General features: G+C 44.3%; 1 protein-coding gene across 1 annotated transcript in view; it reads left to right on the top strand.

The window, feature by feature from the left end:
• CAD (carbamoyl-phosphate synthetase 2, aspartate transcarbamylase, and dihydroorotase) overlaps window positions 1-22,868 on the top strand; it is a gene marked incomplete in the record, with an annotated part of 2,299,829 nt that overhangs the window by 596,528 nt on the left and 1,680,433 nt on the right. The window contains 1 exon segment of the mRNA XM_044075466.1: window positions 18,108-18,341. Coding sequence (XP_043931401.1) covers window positions 18,108-18,341 — 234 coding nt within the window.

Below are 22,868 nucleotides of genomic sequence, written 5' to 3'. Positions count from 1 at the left end.
CAGTTTTGTCTAAAAAACGCAAAGATAAGGACTGACACACGAGGTCCGCAGCCTCTACCGACACCACGCCAAAGCCAATTACAGGTGGTCCGGTTCTCAGCGAGGCGCCTACGCAGCCCCTGCCTACCGACGGCACTTCATTGGCGGTGTCTTCTGTGCCCGAGGTCGCAGGCTCCTCGGCCCACACCCCGACTACAGATATCGAAGCCACTTTTGGTGGTGAATCTCAAAATGTAGACAGGTCTGCCTCCTCTCAAGGTGTCTTCAGACCTTCCTCTTCTTTTTCCATCCAGGCTTTCACTAAGTCTAAAGCAGCCATGCATTCTAAGAGACAAGCTACACAGGGCCCTTCTCCAGGCCCCATGCCTAAAAAAACAGATGCTTAAAATGGCTGAGGATTTAATTACTCTTAACAGGGGTTCTCAACCCCCCCCCCCCCGGACAAAAGGCCCAGAGTGGAGGAAGAATCCCCCTCCTCTGACCAGGCCTCCATTATTTCAGACCACTCTGATGAACAGGAACATTCTTACTCCCCTTTTGAAGATTCTGATGCAGAGGAGTCCATTCCCTCTGCCCCCAGAGGATTACTCATTTGGGGAAACCATGCATACCTTAAGGGAGCACTTCCACTGGGAAGGCCAAGAGTACTCCGATTCCAAGAAAAGGCTTAGGGATTTTCTCTTGCTACCTCGGCACAGGCCTCTGGCCATACCTCCTGTCTTAGACATACTAGATGTGTACTCGGAGGCCTGCCTTAACCCGGATTCTTTACCTCCAGCCCCAGTCAAGCCTGACAGGTACTACCGGGTTCCTGACTCACACCAATTTTTATACAAAAGCCATGTGGCTGACCCAGAAACTATCTCACAGGGCCCCAAGGGAATTAAGGCCTCCACTGCTAAAAATCCATTACCTTCTGAGAGAGATTCCAGATTCTTAGAAAGGTGGGGAAAAAAGGTATACACCTCGGCCACTTTAACCATGAGGGCATTAAACTGCCAGTTCCATATGCTTAAGTACCAACAGTTTCTGTTATCACAGTTGAGAAGCAAAATGTCACAACCTGAACAACCAGACTTGAAGGAGTTGCAGGATTTGATGCGTAGTGCAGAACAAGTGGGTAAACATACCTTGCAATGTGGTTTTGATGCTCTAGAGGCCTCATGTAGAGCTGCTGTTACAGGATCAGTCATACGTAGACATGCCTGGCTCAAGGAGCAAACCTTACCAGATCATGTCAAAGCTAAATTACTAGATGCCCCTCTACAAAAGGATGTATTTGGTATTAAAGCTGAGGAGGTATTAAAGAAAATGGAGGAAAAGGCTAAATCAGTGCAAACAATGAAAGATTTTCTACAGGTACAACCTCAACGTTTCAGTAGAAATTGGCCTTCCAAAAACTGGTCCTTTCCAGCCACGGACAGACCCCAAAGAGGTAGATACAGGCGCCCGAGGGGCAGAGGGCAATCTCAAGGATTGTTTAGACGCAGACAATCGCAAGCTCCTACACAGAGGTGGTGAGGATAGTTCGCAGTCATTCAGAAAGCAAGCCCAATGACTTTCCCCTTTGCATGCCAAGCAAGGCCCAAATGGCAACACCCTTAGGCGGAAAACTGGCATTATTTTCAAAAAAATGGCATATTGTCACAAAAGACAAATGGATCCTGTACATTATAAACAGAGGCTACAGATTCCATTTTCACGCCCTTCCAAAAATGAGAGGCATGCCAAACCTGCCACACAATCAAAGGGCAGAGGAACAAAGACCAATTTCAGATCTCATGGACATGAAAGCTATTCAAGAGGTACCTACTCACGAACAAGGTTAAGGTTTTTATTCCAGACTATTCCTGGTACCAAGGAAGGGAAAAGATTGGAGATCTATTTTGGACCCATCCATCCTAAACACATTTTTACTCGTACCAAAATTCAAGATGCTCACATTACAGCAGCTTCTTCCCATGCTGGGCAAGGAGTCTTGGCTGTTAACATTGGACCTCAAGGAGGCATACCTGCATGTCCCAATCAGACAAAATTGCAGAAGATACCTCAGATTTCTTGCAGGTTCAACCCTTATCAATTCTCTGCATTGCCCTTTGGCTTATCTACTGCGCCCAGAGTATTCACAAAATGCCTGGCATCAGTAATTGCCTACTGCAGACTTCAAGGGATACAAATATACCCATATTTGAACGACTGCCTGATCCAAGCGGACAGCAAACACATACTTCTGAAACATCTGGCTTTTGTAATAATGTTGTTGAATTCTCTGGGATACACAGTCAACAAAAAGAAATCAAGGCTAATACACTCTCAAAAGAATTTTACTGGGTGCCAACTTGGACACAAAAACCCTGATGGCCTACCTCACGCCAGAGGAGCAGGGGCAACTAACTCATTACTTCAGAAAACTAGCAAAGTTCACCAGGCTGACTGCAAGGAAAATCCTGCAGGCTTTGGGATTCATGGCATCTTGCATCCTACTAATCCCATGTGCAAAGCTGCATATGAGGAAACTTCAATGCTACCTGAAAAACCTATGGTCTCAACACAGCCACAGTTTGGAAAGAATAATACCACTAATTCCATGTCTTCAAAAGGAATTTCTGTGGTGGGCTCAAGCATGCCAAACTAACACAGGTCTTCCATTCTGCAAGCCTCAAGCAAATCGAGTCATCACAACAGACGCCTCAGACTACGCCTGGGGGGCGCACATAACAGATCGGTGCATTCAGGGCAAATGGTCCCAAAAAGAAAAGCACCTTCACATCAATCAAAAGGAAATGCTAGCAGTAATAAATGCTATTATAGCTTTCAAAGACCTTCTGCAACCAGGTCAACTATTGATAAGGACAGACAACACCACAGTAATGTGGTACATAAACAGGGAGGAACCCATTCATACCCCCTATGCAGGCTGGCCATGTCTCTTTGGAACATTGCTCTGGAATTACAAATCGAACTTCAAGCACAGTACTTGCCAGGCAAGGAAAACACGCTGGCAGACAACCTAAGCAGAAATATGACAGATCCACACGAATGGAAGTTGCATCTTCAAGTTTTTACAGAGATAATTCAAGCATGGGGAAGGCCAGACAATAGATCTCTTTGCCTCCCACAAAAATCACCTATTGACAAAATTCTGCTCAAGGACTTTTCATCCACAGGCCTGGAGAGTGGACGCTCTCTCTTTCAGTTGGACAACAATGACAGTTTATGCCTTTCCACCTCTTCCTCTGCTGCCCAAAGTTCTATTAAAAACCAGAGCAGACAGACCAAAGATGATTCTCATTGCTCCAGACTGGTCAAGACAGCACTGGTACCCACTCCTGAGGAGCCTGACGCATTCCCCTCCATGGACCCTACCTCTAATGCCTCTTCTTCTGACTCAGCACAGCTTCAAAACTCTTCACAGTCAGCTGAAAACACTCAATCTGGCCACATGGAAGATTCCTTAGCATCACAACAGACCCTACTCTCCAAGGAGGTGCAGGGTTGTCATTTTGGAGGCCAGAAGGCAGTCTACTAGAAAAGCTTACTCCGCAAAATGGAAACGGTTTTGCGTCTGGAATGAGAAAAAGGGCCAGGATCCTGGAAAACTGAATTTACCTCAAATATTACATTATCTAGCTGAGCTGCTAAGCAGTGGACTTTCATTCTCCTCCATCAAAAGCCATGCCTCAGCCATTTCTGCAGAATACAACACTGATCCACCTTTGTTCTCTCACCCCCTCTTAAGACAGTTCCTCAGAGAGGCTAAGAATATAAAACCCCCAAGGAAACCACCAATACCTGCTTGGGACCTCAACTTCATTCTAGAAAAGCTGACCTTGCCTCCTTTTGAGCCAGCTGCCTCAACAGATTTGCAATATTTGTCCTGGAAAACCGCTTTCCTTCTGGCTATCACCTCAGCTCGTAGGGTATCGGAACTACAAGCCCTCATGGCTGTGCAGCCTTTTATCTTCCATCAGGACAGAGTTTTCTTATGAACCAACCCGTCCTTTATGCCAAAGGTGGTATCCAGGGTAGCTTTAAATCAGGCTATACACTTACCTACCTTTTACCCTAATCCTCAAAACAAAGGGGAGAGAGACTATTACATTCCTTGGACATCCACAGACAGCTGCGCTATTTGGACAGAACAAAGCCTTTCAGAAAATCAGAACAGCTCTGTATGCTATAGGAGCTCAAGGGAAGCCAATTTCCAAACAGACAATCTCAAAATGGATAGTCCACTGCACATGCTTTTGTTACTCTTTTTTCATGGTAAAACTGTACCTGCAGGCATCAGATCTCACTCCACAAGGGCCACAGCTACCTCTCCAGCTTTCCTCAGAGGAGTTCCTACCAAAGATATTTTGGAAGCAGCCACTTGGAGTTCTGTGCATACCTTCTCCAAGCACTACCACCTACCATTATACTCCAAAACTAGAGCAGGCTTTGTCACTGCAGTCTTGCAGGGCATCCTGGCTCCTCCTAGTTCCACCTAGTGCCTACCACCCCTTTCTTAGCTTTGGGATTCTACCCATCTGTTATGACTGCAGCTGTATGCACGATGAACATAGTACGGTTTTGTACCTACCATAAATGTAGATGTTCGAGTGCTAATACAGCTGCAGTCCAGGTTTCCCTCCCTCCTTCCCCTCTTGAGACAGGTCCATTGGCTAACACCTCCTCATACAACCTGATTGGGATATTCATTTATGGTGCATTTGCTTGCAACTACTGTATTTTGATTATATTGCATTGTTTTATTACACAAATTTATGTATTGCCTTCCTTCTGGGGGCACCTGACATCTGGGACAAGAAAAACTGAAGAAAATGGCATCGGCTGGTTCTTTTATACCCCTGTCACACTGACGTCAGGGAAGAAGCGATGACAACTGACGCCGGACCTAGACTTTGGAATTCGGCCGACAGAGGACCTGCGTGACGGCAGGAGAACCCATCTGTTATGACTGCAGCTGTATTAGCACTTGAACATCTACATTTATGGTAGGTACAAAACTGTACTTTTCTACAAAGGTTACAGCTTGATCAAAAAGCTACATTTGTAATGAGTCCAACTTGTCAAAAGGAAAAAGGAGACTTCTGCTATGGGAGATGCAGACTACACTGTTTCCGATGAGTGGAAGAGGATCTGGACAATAGATGTCTGATATCCTTTGTCCTTTAGCATAGGTAGTGTGCACACACCGGCCTATTGAGTCATCATCTGAGGACCTGCCCTTTGGAGATGCTGATTTAAAAAAATAAATAAAAATCCTTTTGCAGATGTAGGCACAGTTGTCCTTGGATTCTAAGGTAGCTAGACTGGCTCCACCCTGTAGCACACTTCCAAATGACAAGAAGGGAGTGCTAGATAGATTGTAGAAAGGTATTTGCATTGTACATTTTGAAATATCAATATCATGCCCTTTAGTTTTGGGAGAGTATAGGATGAAACTAAGCAGGATTCCCTACTCCAATAATCTCTGGTCTTAGTATTGTTGCAGCTGGTGAAATATGTTGTAAAATGAGTATGATTCCTTGAATGCAGCATCCAGGGCAGCTAGAACTGGGTCCGCTTTTGGAAGACATTCTTGGCTTAGGGCCCAGTCCATCTGCAAAGATGTGACGGCACAGCTGCTCATTGACACCTTAGGGAGCTGCTGTTTGGATCCCAGTGTCTGTAATGTGTTAAAGGCATAAAAGATGAGAGGAAGCCCTCAGATGGTTAAGCATGTCGTACTATTTCCTTCAAAAATGTAATGGGAAGTATCTTTTTAAGTAAGAGCTTTCTATTGCAGGCAAGACAAGGGTAAGCAGGCCAAGGGTAGAACCTACCAAAAGAGAAAATGGCAGGAAGAAGTGAGGAGTGTAGGCCCTCCAGCCAGTAGAAGCACCTGTGTGTATAGCAGATGTTCTTCATACCACATTGCTGCAGTCCTAACACTTGGGTAGTCCGCTGTCCCAGTCGGCCCGAATACCAAAGTATATGGCTGACGTCGGTCAAGGCGCATTAGTCTGACGTCAGGACGTCAGGGTACAAATGCGCATGACCAACGTCATATCCTCAGTCTTTTTTGCCGCATGGTCCGATGCAGTAGCAGTTTTGCAAGTGCAGGTTGGCGTTCTGAGATTTTCCGAAGTCGGAGTTTCAGACCGAATCCAAGTTGGCTAAGTACCCCGTTGGGGATTATTTTGGTTTTTTCTTGCCTCAGTATTTTACCGGATGTCAGAAAAAGTGAATAACTGTATTTCTTGTGGGAAACAAATACCTCATAGGGATTACCATACCTTGTGTATACCTTGCTTAGGGCCTGAGCACGACGTTGTTGGCTGTCGCTCTTGTGCTAGATTTAACAAACGCACTATAAAGAGAAGATTAGATTGTGCCAGGTTAGTTTTTGGGAAGCGGTGTAATTATAAAATGCCGTCGGATGCTCCGGCCGCTTCGTCAAAAAGCGCAAGGACAAAACAGCAAAGCCTAGGATGGAAGAACCGTCCGGCCCGGACGTCGGTTCTTTAGAGGGCTCGGTGGAGCCAGGGGTTCAGCCAGGAATTTCTTTGGAATCCCAGGGAGAGACTTTATTACTGCAAGATGTGACCTCTCAGGAGGTAGGCCAGGCGGAAGGGGCTTCTCAGGTAGCTGTTCTTCCCTCCCTTCCTAAGGTGGTTAGGCCCTCCCCTGCTGCTTCCAAGGCTTCTCCCAGGGGCAGGCCAGGTTTTGTTTCAGGAGTTACCCCTAGTTCTTCAGGGTCTGTACCTAAGAAGCATATGCTTAAGATGGCAGAAGATTTGATTACAATGATTAGAGGTTCTATGCCGCTCCTGATAAGAGGCGTAGGGTGGAACCTGAGCTTGGGAGTTTTGAGCAGTGTTCGATGCTTCTGAGTCTTCGGCTGAAGACTTGCAGGAGTATTCCCTTACTCTGATTCTGATGTAGATGATTCTACTCCTTCTGCTTCTCCTCCTGAGGATTTTTCATTTTCAGAGACTCTTCATTCCATGAGGGAGCATTTTAAATGGGAAGGTCAGGATTTCTCTGATTCCAGGAAAAGGCTTAGGGAATTTTTGTTTCTACCCCAGCATAGGCCTTTAGCTATACCTTCTGTTCTAGATGTGGTAGAGGATGTTTTTGCAGAGGCTTCTCTGAACCCTGACTCTTTGCCTCCTGCTCCAGTTAAACCGGATAGATATTATAGGGTGCCTGAAGCTCATAAGTATCTTTTTAAGAGTCCTAGGGCAGACCCAGAAACTGTTTCACAGGGGCCTAAAGGTGTTAAGGCTTCTGTTGTTAAAAATCCTGTTCCTCTAGATAAAGAGGCTAGGGCTTTGGATAGATGGGGAAAGAACGTGTATACTTCTTCCACTTTGGCCATGAGAGCTTTGAATTGCCAGTTTCACATGTTGAAATACCAAAATTATCTCCTTTCACAATTAAAGTCTAAGGTAGATGCTTTGGCGGAAGGTATTGAGTGTAAAGAGTTGCAGGATTTAGTACATGTTTCTGAACAGGTGGGTAAGCATTCTTTGCAATGTGGTTTTGATGCTGTGCAGGCCTCTTCGAGGGTGGCTGCCACTGGTTCGGTTCTTCGCAGGCACGCCTGGTTGAGGGATCAGAATTTAGCTGACCATGTGAAAACAAGGATTTTAGATGCTCCTTTACAATCTGATGTGTTGTTTGGTTCGCCTGTGGAAGCAGTTCTAAAGAAAATGGAAGACAAGGCTAAGTCTATGCAGACTGTTAAAGATTTTTGCAGGTTCAGCCTCCAAGTTTAGTAGAAATTGGCCTACCAAGGGGTGGACATATCCTGCTTTTGATTCCCAGTCTAGGGGTAGGTCTAGACGTGGTAGAGGCAGAGCTCAAGGTTCTTTTAGGCCTAGAACAGGGAGTTCACCTGCTCAGTCTTCTGGTGAGGGCAGGGGTCAGTCCTTTCGTAAACAGACACAATGACCTGCCTTTTCAGCTGCCAGAATCTTCTCGCCTGGCAGCACCTTTGGGAGGAAGGTTGGCACTTTTCAAAGAAAACTGGAGTTTAATTACCCAAGACAGATGGGTATTGGATATCATTCACCACGGTTACAGGTTTTATTTCCATACCTTGCCTCCTTTCAAAGGCATGCCAGACATTCCTCCTCAACAAAGGAAAGAGGCTCACAAGCAAATTTCTCTGTTGCTCCAAATAGGGGCCATTCAGCCGGTTCCTGTGCCAGAAAGGGGCCTAGGATTTTATTCTCGCCTGTTCCTAGTACCAAAAAAGGGGAACACTTGGAGACCAATTTTGGATCTGTCTATCCTCAACACTTATCTGGACATTCCCAAGTTCAAAATGTTGACGTTACAACAGCTTTTACCTCTGCTGGGCAAAGATCACTGGATGGTAACTTTGGATCTCAAGGAAGCTTACCTTCATGTTCCTATCAGACTAATTTGCAGGAAATATCTGCGTTTTCGAGCTGGGAATTCTCATTATCAGTTCTCTGCATTGCCCTTTGGCTTATCTACTGCGCCCAGAGTATTCACAAAGGTTCTGGCTCCAGTGATAGCTTTCTTCAGGTTAAAAGGAATACAAATCTATCCTTATTTGGACGTTTGCCTGATTCTGGCTCAAGGAAGGGACGTGCTTCAGCATTTGGAATATGTGATAGCAGTGCTAAGATGCCTAGGGTATTCTGTGAACGAAATAAAGTCCAGTCTAGTACCCTCTCAAGACATGTGCTTTCTGGGTGTGAGACTGAATACAGCAACCCAGATGGCCTTTTTAACCCCGGACAAACAAAAGACTCTTTCTCTTTACTTCCATCAACTATCTCATCAGTCCGGGCTGACTGCAAGGACAGTCCTTCAAGCCTTAGGGTTCATGGCATCTTGTATTCTGGTACTTCCCAATGCCAAACTGCATATGAGGAAGCTGCAATGGTATCTCAAAAATGTATGGACACAGCACTGCCAGGATTTGGACACTGTCATTCAAATAATACCTTGCATTCAAAAGGAATTTTTGTGGTGGGCTCAGGAATGTCACCTAAACAAGGGACTCTCTGTGACCCGGCCAGAGGCGAGTCAGATTCTAACGACAGATGCCTCAGACACAGCTTGGGGAGCTCATCTGAATGGAAAGTGGATACAAGACAAGTGGCCTGCCAGACTGCAGCATCTACATATCAACATGAAGGAGATGTTAGCAGTCCAGTTTGCATTACTGGCTTTCAAGGATTTACTTCTTCCAGGGCAGGTGTTGATTCTAACAGACAACACAACTGTCATGTGGTACATCAACAAACAAGGGGAACACATTCTTATCCTCTATGCAGGCAAGCAATGATTTTGTGGGAGACTGCTAAGCTTGCAGCTGAATCTTCAAGCAAGGTTTCTGCCAGGAGCACAGCACTCCTTAGCAGATGTATTAAGCAGGCAAATCATGGATCCCCACGAGTGGAAACTGGATCTTCATGTATTTCAGACATTGACAGTGTCATGGGGAACTCCAGACATAGATCTGTTCGCTTCTCCACTAAACCACCAGCTGCCAAAGTTTTGCACGAAAAGGTTTCATCACACAGCCTGGAAAGTGGATGCTCTTTCTTTCAGTTGGAAAAATCTTCATGTGTATGGCTTTCCACCTCTGCCTCTCCTCCCAAAGGTACTTCTAAAGGTCAGACAAGACAAGCCAAGGATGATTTTAATAGCTCCAGATTGGCCTCGGCAGCACTGGTACCCATTGCTGAGGAGTCTGGTAAGGAAGCCTCCATGGCCCTTACCTTTGATTCCACACTTATTGTCTCAGAAGGACGGGCATCTGCTCAATGTCAAGCTTCACTCTCTTCTTCTAACAGCTTGGCATATTCTGTTTTGAACCATAGCAGGTCTCAGCTTCCTCAACAAGTTTTGAATGTGATTATGGAAGCCAGAAGACCTAGTACAAGGAAAGTGTACGCAGGAAAATGGAAGAGATTTTTATTTTGGTGTGCAGCAAAGGATTTGGATGTTTCTGAGCCAAATTTGAGTGTGGCTCTTCAATATCTTACTGAGTTATTGGACAAAGGTTTGTCTTTCTCTTCCATTAAGATTCATGCTGCAGCAATTTCAGCTCACTATGATTGTGACCCACCATTGTTTTCTCATCCTTTGTTCAAGCAATTTCTTAGAGGGGCAAAGAATATAAGACTCCCACGTAGAGCTCCTACTCCTGCTTGGGACCTCAATTTTGTGTTGGAGAAACTCACTTTACAACCTTTTGAGCCTGCAGCTACTGCTGAATTGAAATATTTGTCATGGAAGACTGCTTTTTTGTTAGCCATTACATCTGCAAGAAGGGTGTCTGAATTGCAGGCCCTTATGGCAGTTGAGCCTTTCCTGATTTTTCATAAGGATAGGGTATCTTTACGGACTAATCCTTCCTTTATGCCTAAAGTGGTTTCTAGTGTGGCTTTAAACCAAACTATTCATTTGCCTACCTTTTATGCAGATCCCCAAAATAAGGGGGAAAAGATTTTGCACACTTTAGATGTACACAGGCAGTTGCGTTATTATTTAAGCAGGACTAAGGATTTTAGGCAGTCTCAGCAGTTGTTTGTTTCTTTTGCTTGGAGTTCTCAGGGCAAGCCTGTGTCAAAACAAACTATTTCTAAGTGGATTGGGTTTTGCATTGCATTTTGTTATTCCCATCATGGCAAGGAGATTCCAGCTGGGATTAGGCCTCATTCCACTAGGGCTACTGCCACTTCAACAGCATTTCTAAGGGGGGTGGCTACTAAGGATATTTTAGAGGCAGCTACTTGGAGTTCAGTGCATACTTTCTCTAAGCATTACCACCTTCCTCTCTACTCTAAATCTAGGGCTGGTTTTGCCACGGCTATTTTGCAGGGCATGTTGTCAGCTCCTGCTTCCTTATGATTTGCCAGCCTCCCTTACCTCTGCTTTGGGATTCTACCCAAGTGTTAGGACTGCAGCAATGTGGTATGAAGAACATAGTACAGTTTTGTACCTACCATAAATGTAGATGTTCGAAGATCCACATTGCTGCAGTCCAATTTACCCTCCCTCCTTCCCCTCTGTGTTTAGGGGTGGTTGTGTGGGTGAGGTTATACTCTAGTAAATTTGTATATATTGTATATATATTTGGTGCAGGAGTGTGTGGTGTTTTTTGGTTTTTAGCCTTATCTTTTTAGGGTCTTCTGACATCTGGGGCAAGAAAAGACTGAGGATATGACGTCGGTCATGCGCATTTGTACCCTGACGTCCTGACGTCAGACTAATGCGCCTTGACCGACGTCAGCCATATACTTTGGTATTCGGGCCGACTGGGACAGCGGACTACCCAAGTGTTAGGACTGCAGCAATGTGGATCTTCGAACATCTACATTTATGGTAGGTACAAAACTGTACTTCTCCTCTCTTCTAAAGCTCCAAAGTCAGCATCTGTGACCACCTCACCGTACCCACCCAAGGAACAGTATAGGAGATAAGTTAGCTACTTGTTATGAGCAGTAGCACTACATAACCACAGCCTCATGGGTCCAAAACATTGTCTACAGGTCATATAGACAGCCCTTTCCATGCCCTAAAACAGAGAAATCTCAGGGATGTGAACAATATTTGTATATGTGTACTTAAAATTAACCTGTTTTTCATGTCTGTATTACTTGTGTCATAACTACTTTACTATGTTAATTATGGTGCTTTTTCTCCCTGGGCATCCACTGAAAGTGGACCTAGTCCAGCTGGATTTTCCCGGTTAACAAATGTAAAATAATAAATAAAAAAATAAATAAAACAAAATTCCAAAGAGTAGGAGTACTTAATGGTACTTTAAGGGCTCATATAAAAATTACCCCACTGATGCGAGCTTAAAAGCTGTTTTTCTAAACTGTTTTTCCAGTACCAAGGAAAGGTAGAGCCTGGCGACCCATTCTGGATTTACTAAGGATGACCGAAATATTAAATTTCCCAGAATTCAAAATGTTGGCATTGCTAGCCATGTTAAGCCCTCATGCATTCCTTCATTGTACTATTCCTCAGAGTCCCACCTGCACTGTCCAGTATTCAAAAGATATTTAGGCAGTACCCGAGACTTTGCAGGGGAATTGCATTATTATTTTACCTCCTTGGCCGTTTGGTTTAATGTCTGCATCCAGAATCTTCATAAGATACTTGATCCAGTAGTACCTCACTACAAAAATATAAAGTGCATTCATACTTGCCCTTACCTGTAAAATTGCCTCATTTAGACCATTTCCTTAGAGAACAGGCAAAGGGTTCTAAATTGAAGGTTCAGGACGAGGTCCTATTTTAATAAGCTAGTATAGTCCTTTCTAAGCTAGTATAGTCCAGTTTTCAGGCTAGTGCTGAATTCAGGGCTGTTACAAGTTCTGAGTTGCCCATACCTTACTTGGATAGAACGAGGTTTCTCTGTTCCCCTGTGAGAGAGGAAGCTTTGCGCAGCCATCTGTCCCTGGAGGAGTGGTTCCAACCCAGAAATTAGTAGTTTATAGGCCATTCTGGGCTAATTTCGGTCTCTTTCATTTCCCTGCTGTACAAACTGCGTTTGCACGGTTTTGCACATCCGGGCAGCGCCAGTTAGCTAGCGCTAAATTATTCCTGGCTCCACCAAGTCTCCTCTTTTGTTTATCCCTTGAAAGTAATCTAACTCTCAACCTAAGCACTTAAAAAGCATCCTACAGTCCAGCACTTGCTCAGACCTAATAGCAAGCACTAATATATCCCAACACTTGATTGCCCAGCAGGACAAGGCTCATTATTCACCCCTCACCAACCAAGCGACTAAGCAGGTCACCCTACTATTCAGGCATGACCAAAGGGCAATTTCAGGTATACTCTCCAGTCCAGCTGGTGAACCTGGGTGTCCTGAGGCAATGTTACAACTGCCTCATGTACACAGACAACCCCGTCCTCCTACCACAAAACATTAGCATATGCAAGAGATGCAATTATAGCTAAATTGGAGGCTAAGCTCTCTCCACCCAAGACTGGAACAGGAAGTCAAGAGGAGAAGGTTAACACTTGCACCACACCTCCAGCCTCACATAGACGTACTAAACCAGCACTGGCAAAAAATACACATAAATACACAAAATCATACTCAGAGGCTCTAAATAAAAACCTGCAAAAGCATCAGAGACTTCCAAAGCAGAGACCCAAAAAACCTGCACTTCCCATCACAAACCCGACAACACATAAAACACAAAAGCAGTGTGCCGCACAATCACAGCCCTTAAGGCGAAATAACATACCTAACACACTAGTAATAGGCGACTCTATAGTCAGGCACACTGACGTCCCACTCACTAGGCTGGACAAGGAGAAGGTTACTGTTAGCTGCCTGTCGGGAGCCAGAATCCGCCACATATCACAAGCACTCAGGTCACTCCAGAACAAGTACAAATTTGACTCTGTCATTGTTCATGTTGGTGTGAATGACCTGAGATGTACCTCCCTGGACTACATGAAAAGAGACGTGGAAGAGCTCTCTGATCATATAGCCCAGGCGGGTATGACCCCTGAGTAGCATCCTGCCCTCACCAAGAATGATGCCGCAGTATAAAGAAAAAATGATCAATTTCAACAATTTGCTAAGCTTCTGGTGTCATTCAAAGGGGATCCCAGTGTCTGTCAGCCTGGGACGACATGCTCGACAAGCCTAATTACTTTGCAAGAGACTGCTTGCACCGGTCACCCCTAGGCTTTCTAATACTGTCCAAGGCTCTTGCTGCCTCCATAGTGCCTTTTTTAGGCAAGGCACAAAAGTCAAACCCACCTCCGTAAATAGCACAAATAAAAAAAATGAGGGTTATGCTACTCAGCGCCAGGAGTTTAAATCTCAACATGCACCCACTCATAGCACTCCTCAGTATGGAGAACGTCGACATCTGTGCAGTAACTGAAACTTGGTTCAAGGCTCCACAGTGCACCCCAGCACTACTGGGCTACAACTCGTACCACACATTTTGGCCACAGAACATGGACTGAAACAAAAAAGGAGGGGGTGTATCCATCCTTATAAATTTTATTTAAAGTACATAAGGGTTTTATTATTATGACTGCTACTAAGTAGGGCAGGACCAGCTCGAATGTCACACTTATGGGGGATGGGATGTGAATTTAATATGTGTACCAATAACACTTTGTTTTACAGCGCAATAAACCACTTCCATCCCTGATAAAAAGTATGTTGTTGTCGTCTTTTGGCTTTTCCCGGTTAGGGGTTGCCACAGCGGAACTCCGGTCTGCTAATGATTGGCAGTAGATTTTCACGAACACAGAGGTGCCAGCTCAACATTCAACCTTCAACGAAGGCACGTCCATTTACGCATGTCTTTCAAATGCCCACCTAACAGCGGGGAGGACATGTAGACTCCACACAGAAGGCGCTCCCCGCACTCCAGCCGAGAATCGAACGGCAGAACCTCTTGCTGTGAGGCATCAACGCTATTGCTGCACCACCACGGAAGATAGATAAAAAGTGTGTGTGTGTGTGTGTGTGTGTGTGTGTGTGTGTGTGTATATATATATATATATATATATATATATATGTATATATATATATGTATATATATATATATATATATATATATATATATATAGTAATGCTGTACAATTTTATATATTTTCTATTTTTTGTTTTGTTTTGACTTGACTAGTTTAAGTTCGCTACTTCTACTACTATTGTCTGATCTGATTAATATACAGTGATTAACTAGAAATATATGGACTGAAAGTCATCCACACAGAGAAGTTTCTTACACTGTTTTATTCATCAAGGATACCTACGCCTCCAGGTTAGTGGCGCAGCGTGATAACTCTGAGATCATCCATGTGCAACTAACATCGGGCAAATCTGCAATGCAAATTTTGGCCTGCTACAGATCACTCTGCATGACCCAGGACCACCACTCCGCCTTTCTGGTGACACTGGAAAACATGAAGGTCCTGCCGAACACCCTGATATTGGGCGATTTCAATTACCCTACCATTATCTGAGAAAACTACTGAAGTACAAACTCCCAGGTCCAGCGCTTCCTGGAATTTATCAACTCAAAATGCCCTGGATCAGCTGGTAAACTCCCCTACCAGAGGTGAAAACATATTGGACCTGGTCATCACCAACATTGGCAACAGGTGTTCTGTACCGGCGGTCAACCCGTCACTGGTAAGATCAGACCGTAAACTAATCACTCTGGATGTCCACACCACACCACTACCCCCGACCAAGGAAACCACAGTGAAAAACTTTTCTATAGCAAACTTCACCTTACTTAAGACAGAGGTGGTAAGTTTCACAGCCCCCACGCTAAAGGATAAGTGTCCAAGATGCAGGAACCTTGAGCACCTGTAAGAATGCATGGATCGTGCTATCCCTAGCAAAACCAAGACTCACTCCCCTAAGAGAAAGAAACCAGTCTGGTGGACCCCTGCCATAAACAGGCTGTACGGTAGAAGGAGGAAACTAGTTCAGAAAAAAAGCAAATCCCAAGAAGGAAAGACATCACTGATCAGTATCCGTAAGAAACTAAGGTCCCTCATAAAATCATCCAAGGCTAACTTCGAAAGAAAAATAGCCAAGGATTCGAAAGATATCCACAAAGCCTTCTTTAGCTATGTCAAGAGTCTAAGTGGCAACTCGCAGATATGCTCTGAGCTAGTGCAAAATAGCACAAAATATACTGAACCTACTGATATTGCCAGCATCCTGGCAAATAGATTCAGTGCAAACTTCACTCCCCTCTCACCCCCAAAAAGGCCCACAACAATACCGGAAAAGTGTAGTGTCCCGGAAATCATAGATGCACAGGTGAAAACAGCCCTTTCAAAAGCTCAGTGTCAGTGGGGCCAGATGGTGTCCCATGCTGCATCTTGCACAAACTACAGAATGGACTAACCCCCCATCTAAACGCACTGTTAAACCATAGCCTCTCCACAGTCTACGTGCCCATAGAATAACGCACAGCAACGGTTATTCCGCTCCACAAAGGAGGGGCCACAACTGACTCTGGTAACTGTCGCCCCATAAGCCTGACTAGCCTGGTCTGCAAGGCTATGGAGCGCATCATCATGGAACTCCTTAACAAAGACATTGGGAACCTCCAAACACTTGACCCGATCCAGTTCGGCTTTAAGGGCAGATCATGCCTACTAAACCTGGTTGACTTCTTCAAGACCGTCACCAAGGCCATAGATGAGGGGCACGTGGTTCACACAGCCAACCTTGACCTCGCCAAGGCTTTTGACACCATTCCTCACTTGGGAATTATAGAAAAACTCACCAGCCTGAACATAAACCCCTACGTCACGAGTTGGGTTGCCAACTGGCTTACAGAAAGAACTCGAACGGGAAGAATAGCGGGCTCCAGGTCCGACTCTAAACCAGTCACAAGTGGTGTCCCACAAGGCTCTGTCCTGGGACCCCTACTGTTCGACATATACTTCTCAGAAGTACAAGCAAACACAGAAGGACTATGGCTAACCAAGTTTGCTGATTACTGCAAACTGGGAGCCATAATTGGCTCTCCGGCTGACCAGGACATTCTCCGAAATGGCCTTACTGAGATGGAAACCTGGTGTCAGTCATGGTCTCAAGCTAAATGCCAAAAAATTCATAGTCATCCCATTTGGGAAAAACAAAACGCCCATTAATTACCACATAGGTGGCAAGCTCCCTTAATACAGAAGAGGTAATAAGAGATCTGGGGACCCAGGTAGATAGTAATCTCTCCTTTGACAATCATATTGTCAAAGCAGTTAGTAAATCCTTCTACGTAGCCCATCTAATTACTAAAGGGTTCGCATCTAGAAATAGAGGTTATAGTGCCCCTCTACTTGTCACTCATCAGACCCATCGTAGAGTACAATGCCCCATTTGGGATGTACCTCACAAGACACTTCCAACAGCTGGAAAGACCTCAAATGTACCTCACCAAGATGTATTACTGGCCTCAAACATATGTCCTATGCAGCCCGACTGGAAATACTCTGGCTGTACTTAGTGGCATATCGCTTACTCAATGGTGATCTCTGCCCGACTTACAAAGCCATGTCCAACTCAAAATTGATGGATTTCTTTAGGTGGAGCATGTCCAAGTCACTGCGAGCTACTCTCTCCAGTGAGCTAAACCTCACCACAACAATGAATAGAACATACTGGAGGGATAGATTCCTGTCAGAGACTCCCCATGTTGTGGAACAAAATTCATAACTACATTAGGCAGAGCCCCTCACTAACACTCAAGAGAAACCTTGATGAGTGGATGGGTAACAGAAAATACACCAGTGAGATCACTTCATTGGCCCTTCTTGACAAGGCTCAGTTAATCAATGGGGAGGCGAAAGCTGACACACTCTGGCTAGGCTTATAAATGCCCTTGGGCAGATAGCCTAGTACCTACCTATGAACCTATATGGACTATATTAACTCCTGAAGTCGCTTGCTTCTGGTGGTTGGCTGTCTGGTGTTGGTTAGTCAGCAGCAGACAGGGAAGATGCGAGAGGGAGATAGAGCTTTTGAGGTAGGCCAGTTGCTTTCCTATGCAAGAAACAACCCAAAGGCTTACTGCAGCATTGTGTAATTTGAACATCTGCTGTTCTGGTAACCTTTTTAAACAGTTGTACCTTTCCTATACTCAGGGTAGCTGGGATCACTTTCTGTGGTAAAGCTCAGCAGACTAGGGTATTCAGTACAGTCACTGCTGCTCATGATTAAGGGAGCTGGTTGAAGTTGTTTGAGTATTTACTATGGCCCCCTGAGTACCCATAACAAGTGATGCACCAGGCATGGCTTGTTTGGAGGTGACCAAGGGCAGACTCAGAATGCTAGAGGTGTTGAAAATAAATGAACATCTAGGGCAAGGTGTAAACATTTTATACTGTGGTACTTGGTTGCCCTATATCAGCTGTAGGTTGTTACGCTTTCATGGCCATCTGCCTGCAGTACTCTCTGTATTGTACTTTGAAGTCTCTGAATTGTCACCCACTCTGAATATAGTTATGTGGCTGTGCTTGTGTAATGATTTTTTTTTTCTGTTGGAAAGTGTTCCTAGACAACCTAAGTGGCTGCTTGATTAACAAAAATCAGTGTGCCTAATCTAAGTATATTTTGTCTGCAGGTGATAAAGAATGAGCGTCCAGATGGCATTCTTCTCACATTTGGTGGTCAGACAGCACTAAACTGTGGAGTGGAGCTGACTAAACAGGGGATTCTGGAGAAGTACAATGTCAGTGTTCTGGGGACTCCTGTTTCGTCCATTTTGATGACTGAGGACAGGAAAATCTTTGTAGAGAAAATGGAAGAGATTAATGAGCACGTGGCCCCAAGTGAAGCTGCTTTGTCTTTGGATCAGGTAAGTATGACACAAGCTGTCCTACAGTAAGTTTTCATGTTTCTGTAATGTGATCACCTGAAAGATGTCACAAGGCTCATTCCTTTTAATGTTAGTTTTTTTCTAAGAATGTTACATGTATACTTTTTGAGATGTTTGTGTTGATTGTTATAGCAGAAGTCCATTGATGTCCTTGGGTCTTACTAGGCCTTGTTTTGTGTAAGTATGTGCAACTGTTTTACACACGCACACACGAACAAGTATGTAAGTATGTGCAACGTTGTGTTGCAGTTTACTTGCACTTTTTGACTAGCTGTGTGATAAGATTTTGTTGCAGCCTTTGAGCCATGACTGTCACTTAGAATTAGCCATACAGGTGTCAGATAAGTGTAGCAGTATTGGATGAAGAGAAAGCAAGACTGAATGTGGTAAATGGGAAGACAGAAAAAGAAGCGTAGGTGAGTTGAGTTTGGTTTAAGAGATGTGCAGGAAATCTTTGCACTTAAAAGGTAATGGGAGGTACATAAGTTTTATAGAGGGAAGAACCCAATTAAGAGCTGAAGTCTCCTGACTAATGATCTGACTAGTGCCATGGTGGTGTGTTTGGGTGTGTGTGTAGAACAGTATAATGGTAAGGGAGCCATTTGGCGTACGTGATCATGTGGTTGTACACCTCTCAGCTGTCAATCTTACAGAACATTCAACTTTTTGCCTAATATTTTTTATTCCTCATAAAATGTGTTTTTTAGCACATCATTGAGGTTTGAAATTCCAGACATTTGAGCTTGTGACTTATATCCTTCAGAAAATTATACTAATACAAAAACCTGTTATAGCAACATTGTTTTAAGTTTATAAGGACAATTGTTAAAACCTGTCCCTGATGTTGAGCCTTTGAAAACCCCCTGCCCCCTCCCAGAATTATTTTTTGGCTTTGACCAGAGTTCTTGCACTGAGCAATTGAGAGGTATGTGCGGCAATCTGGGTCCATTTTATCCTGTGAAAATGGGAATGCATCACAAATAGTAGGAAATAAAAAGCAAGTTAGTGAGCAGTAGTGTAGTGTAAAAGGGTGGAGGCAGAAAACCACAGTAGATGAGGTTTTTAGTGAAATCTGAGAGGTTAAGTGGAAGGAAGTGAAGGCCTGCATCAGGGTGTCAATACTTGAAGAAATGCGGAGCTTGGTTTTTCAGAAGAGAGTGAGGATTTTAATGAAAAGTCAAATTTAAAGAAAAAGATATCATTGGATGTGGAAAGGAATAAAAAAAATAACTTTTTGAGATGAGCAGGAAAGCAGTGACTGTTATTAGGAAGGCACAAGTAGACCTAAAAAAAAGAACTGGCCAAAATGTGGTGCTTCCTGACCAGAGAGCTGAGCTGTTGCTTAGTGTACCTTTTCCTGAAATGTGTTTAAACAGTATGATAATACAGTGAACAGTTTTTTTTTTAAATAGAGGTCTTTGACATTGTAATATATTCTTCATGAGTCACTGTTAGATCACTGCAGCTGGTGGTGTCCCATGTCTGGTCTGAATTTTGGAGTGGAGTGCCCTTTTCTCAGTGGTGGGCTAACTTCAGCTTACCTGGGACATACTGACGCATCTGGTGTGTAGGTGATGTCTGCCCTCTATTGTTAGTTCTTTATTGCTTTCTGAGTTCATTTCAGTAGAATATATTGTGTTTTAATGTTGGTTCAGGCATATAGTAAAAGGCCAAGTATTAAGAACTCTGTTTTGGAACTTGATCTTATCTTGAAATTGCTGATTGTAGTTATTTTGGCACATGTCTAGGAGTTGGACTTCAGGCATGGAGCTGTGGAACATGCCTGCTGCTGAGAAGAATCACCTGGTGTGCATGAAAGTGACTACTTTGGCAAAAAGACTTTCACTTCCATGTCCATTCTATTGTTTTCCTAGGTCTAGCACTCAATGTGGCTAACTGTACTATTTGCCAGAACTTTTGTTTTAAGGTCATGCAGAAATGACAGGAAGCCATGCAGCTGTACCAGGTAATACAGACTTGTGGCCATGCTAAAGTCTGCCAGCTTTTGTAGCATACCTGCTGCTACAAAGACTTCTAACTGTGTCCCTTCTGGAGACTGTTTTGACTGCAGTTCCTACCATGCCCCACTGGACCAAAAGCAAAACTTGAATATCCATCTTTGATTGTCTCTTGATTATTCAAGAGTAATGTAACATCTCTATGGTTGTCTGAGAACGCATTTGCACATGACAGCTAGAATCCAAGGATATCCTCATAGGTTTTAAAATCCCTGCTGACCACTTCTATTGAAGATCCATATTTTGCCCAGGCACTGCCCTGGGTAGGTCTGACTCCACCCTTATCAACAGCACCAGCCAGCCTCCCACCCAAAAAAGGATATGTTGACACAAGAGTTTTCCTTCAATTCCTTTAATAGCCTGTAGCCAGTTTCTAATTGGCCCTCTGGCATCCCCCCCCCAAGAGGAAGAGAGAGGTTCACCTAAACCACTCAGAGTCCAATCCCATGGGACAGAGAGATAAAGCCCTTTCTGGATCCCAGATCAGCTGTGTTTGGTTAGCAGCCCAAGGCACTAGGGAGACTGGGCTGGGGTTGGAGTTGACCATCTGATGCTGAATCACCCATCCTGGAAAGAAGCTTTCTAAGCTAGTGCTACAGCATTGAGCTAGGGTTACTCTGCGGTGCAACCATATACTGCTTTGTTGCAACATTGCACATGTGTGGAAGTGAGCATGCACCTTGCAGTGGAAGCAGTTGTGGAACTCGCAAGGCTGCTGCTTGGTAGGAGGGGGGTTAGGGCACACTCCTTGGAAGCAGTAGGAGAGCTCCAGCATCTTGTATCTTATAAACGCATCAGACACGGGTCAGATTGAGTCTGGGGGGAGGCTATGATGGGTCGAGTAGACCTGGTGAATTAAGATAGGAACTGGTGGCAGATATTGGTCAGCTGCTGGAAGTGAAAGCAAAGAGAAATAAATTGTTTTCAGACCCCTCTGGTTGTGAAGAGGAGGAGGAGCTTGGCTTGCAGGTCTCAATTTCAGTTTTCTTCCCTGCTAGATTTTGGACTTTGACACCGGACGCGAGGGCATTTTGGCCTCTAGTTCTTCACTAGACTATATGTAATTTGGATATAATCTTAGTCGTGAGAGAAGTTCATTTAGCAGTGTCAGGAGGCCAGTGAATCCTAATATAGATTCTGTGGCTTTCTGGGTCTTGGGCTTCCTTAGCAGTGTCCTTTTTATTCCAGTCTAAGAAGCCATTTTGGATGTTTTTTCCAAAAGCATCCTAGTTAGAGCCAGCTTTTCAACCCCTCTGCCTCCAAGAAATCTGCCAGATGTTGCCGGATTGAGGAACTGCAAAGGTTTTTTTCTACAAGGACCTTACAACAGATTCAGGCACAGTGTCCCTGGAAACTGCAAAGGGAAGTAGATTCTCTCCAGGACGGAATACAATTGCTAATGATGGGTAAGGCTGACTGTTAGACTGGATTTGGAGCAAGGTACATACTTCAGCAACCTTGGTATTTAGGGACATGAATGTTAAGACACACATTGTGAAATAACAGGAGACTGTCATCAGGCTACTGTCAATAGGCAAGTCTAGAATTGCTGTGGAGGAGTGCAGGAGGAGGTCCTGAAGACATATATGCGTGACCATCTCTGACTGTTTTACAAGTGGGAAAGTATGTCCTAACACATGTATGATGCTATGTATGAAAATCCAGGCCTGCTCCTACAAGGTCAGTCATGAGATGATATGCTTGGCTGAGAACCCAGACCTTTCCTAAAGATGTGAAGGCTCAGTTTCTTAATGCCCCACTAGGTAGAGCTGCTCTTTGGACTGTCGTCTTGTATTCTGTTTAATATGAACCTTAATACTGGAAGCAGGAGTAAAGCAAGAAAATAAAAGCAGGAAGGCCATAAGAAAAGAAACTGACATCAGGCAGCGTTCTCCATCCCTCACCATTTGTATCAAGTACCTCATTGTGTAGGGCACCTGGAATTACAGACGTACAAAGCTGTACATAGATGTAAATGTGCTTCAGAATGTCTGGTCAGGAGAGCTATAAACCTACATGTTATAATGAATGGTGCTACAGTTAATGTGATACTTAAACAAGGAGGGTGCACTACTGACCAGTGATGCATGTTAGCTGTGAAGACTTGGGATATCTGAAAGAGCTCCTCCTGAAGGCCTTGTGTATTCAACCCTGAAGAAGATCACAGCAGGCCTACACAATTGGATGCTGTACAGGGCCACCTTCATGGACATCACAGAGACAGCATACCAAAGATGGGGGTCTTTGCTTCTGTGAACAGACCTTTGACAGATTTATGCTCCAGAAAAATGAAATGCCTTCTCCCTAGATTGAATAGGTCCTTCCATTCCACATAGGAAAGTATGGAAGAAATCCTAATTTTGCAATTTTGGCCTGATAAACACAGGTTCTCCCAACTAATTCAGATGGTAAGTGAAAAACCCTTATTGTGGTCTCAACATGTGACCCTTCTGATTCTGTGTGTGTGGCATATATACTCCTACCTGTC

Source organism: Protopterus annectens, chromosome 6.part1, assembly GCF_019279795.1.
Source record: "Protopterus annectens isolate FY-2018-M chromosome 6.part1, PAN1.0, whole genome shotgun sequence".
In the NCBI taxonomy this organism is placed as follows: domain Eukaryota; kingdom Metazoa; phylum Chordata; order Ceratodontiformes; family Protopteridae; genus Protopterus; species Protopterus annectens.
Note: the sequence above shows the minus strand (reverse complement) of the source record. Positions and strands in the feature narration are given on the sequence as shown.